A 1899-nucleotide genomic window follows, 5' to 3' on the forward strand; every position below is an offset into this window, starting at 1 on the left:
GAGAATGAAAATCGTGTCAGATATTAATAACAGGAACACTGTCAACTCTGATTTATCCATGGATATTCAGATTGAGTTACAGAACAAACAATTTGAGAAGTATAATCTTAGTGGTTGCTGCTATCTAAATTAGAAGAAAAATAAAAGAACCAAGATTTTCATCTTATCTCCAAGTATCCAACCCATTCAAGATCTAACCATCCTTCTTGCCCTTAGAATTTGCTTGCCCTTTGCTCTGTTCTGCCAAAATGAATTTCTTCACTTTCTGTAGATGTAAGAGAAAAGGAAACAAAATCAAGTGAACTTATCCCCTTTATACCATTTCCAAAGTGCATGTACCACAATGACAAAACCCAAATTGTAAAAGGCAGAGATGAGAAATATACTGACCTATATGTGACAGTGACAAGGCTGCAGCTTAAGATAACTTCTCCTAACGGAAAACAAAAGTTCAGTTTGAGATAACAAAAAACAAAAGACAAAAGTTCAGCTTAAGATAACATAAAACAAAAGTTGAAAAGCAAAACCCACATACAGAACATATGAAGATATTTATAGAAACAAAAGTTCAATCCATCTACTTATGTCAGCATTCTTCTACATCTGCAATTTCAAAATAATGTGACATTAAGATATTTATAGAACTAAACTAAAGAACATCTAATTATTTAAAAACTTCAATATTTCACTTACTACTATTTTTGGTTGATTCAATCCAATCATTGCAAGTGATCAAGGCCTCCACAATATCTGGAAGTAATGAAGCACGTGTCTCATCAATCACCCTACCTCCTACACTAAACGCCGCATCTGATGCAACCGTAGTGGCTGGAACACTTAAAACATCACGAGCCATCCTTGCCAAAGTAAGAAATTTTGCTTTATTCACTTTCCACCAATGTAGAATATTGAAGCTCTCATTACTTGGAAACACCAACTCCTCCAAGTATTGCTCCACCTATGATTTTTGATAGGCATGAATGTTAGAAGCACGTTCTTGGGCATACCATGCATGAAAAGCAGCCAAACTTTCTTGTTTCGAAGAACCCACATGCAATTGACTACCACTTGAGCTACTATTTTCAGAAACAAGGGCAATGCAACTCATAGAATCAGAAGAATCACTCCTATACTCATAAAAAAGATCAACAAAACCATTACGGACCCTCTGAATATGCTTATTAGCATCAACACCATAAATAAGCCCAAAGTAGTATTCCGCCAAGTCCATTTTAAATCTCGGATCAAGAACCACAGCAATTTCTAACACCAAAGAACATTCTTCCCAATAATTTTGAAATTTCACTCTCATTGGACCGGCCATCAATCGAATGCAATCATACTCACTTTGCTCCCATTTTTTCATTTCAAGTTGAATAAGACAAATATCGGGAAAAAACACATTTGAAGTCGGAAAAGTGGTACCACTAAAGTGAGATGTAGCATCAAAAAAAATCTTCAAACACCCACAAATCACATTTGCTACATTCCACTCATCCTCAGAAGGATTGTGCTTATATTGTTTGTCAATTTGCCCTAAGTGGTGGAATGCACTTTTCAAATCTAATGTAGCTTCAAGCATTGAATAAGTGGAGTTCCATCTAGTAGGAACATCCATGGGGACTTTCTTTTTATGATGTAACTTAACATGATTCACTACAACATCAAATTTTTGTTTTCCATAAGGAGACCTCCCTAAATATCTCACACTTTCTCAGATTTTTGAAATAAGACTCCCAATCACCTTCAAACCATCCTGAACAACTAAATTCAATATGTGCGCACTACAACGCACATGAAACAATTGTCCACCCAAATGTAGTAATCCTTGGTCATGTAGCCATCGCTTTAAGAGTCTCACCATGACATCATTACTCGTTGCATTATCGACTACCATTG

The 1899-nt window shown here is 35.8% G+C and overlaps 1 protein-coding gene across 1 annotated transcript; it reads right to left on the minus strand.

The window, feature by feature from the left end:
• Window positions 1-685: 685 nt before the first annotated feature.
• On the minus strand, window positions 686-1618 carry LOC114269389 (zinc finger BED domain-containing protein RICESLEEPER 2-like). Its single transcript, XM_082918530.1, has 2 exons — window positions 1052-1618; window positions 686-958 (listed from the first exon to the last, which is right to left on the minus strand). Exons 1-2 carry the CDS (start codon window positions 1616-1618, stop codon window positions 686-688), a joined length of 840 nt encoding a protein of 279 aa, XP_082774656.1.
• Between the last annotated feature and the right edge of the window lie 281 nt (window positions 1619-1899).

This window comes from Camellia sinensis, chromosome 3 (assembly GCF_055761805.1).
Source record: "Camellia sinensis isolate YWXY chromosome 3, ASM5576180v1, whole genome shotgun sequence".
NCBI classification, from domain to species: Eukaryota; Viridiplantae; Streptophyta; class Magnoliopsida; order Ericales; family Theaceae; genus Camellia; species Camellia sinensis.

Bases quoted from the DNA above. Each gene is read 5' to 3' on its own strand.
- LOC114269389 (XM_082918530.1), bottom strand. From the start codon at position 1,618: ATGGATGTTCCTACTAGATGGAACTCCACTTATTCAATGCTTGAAGCT. The intron at 959-1,051 runs GTGGGTTCTTCG...CAAAAATCATAG, and splicing joins CAAGTGGTAGTCAATTGCAT to GTGGAGCAATACTTGGAGGA.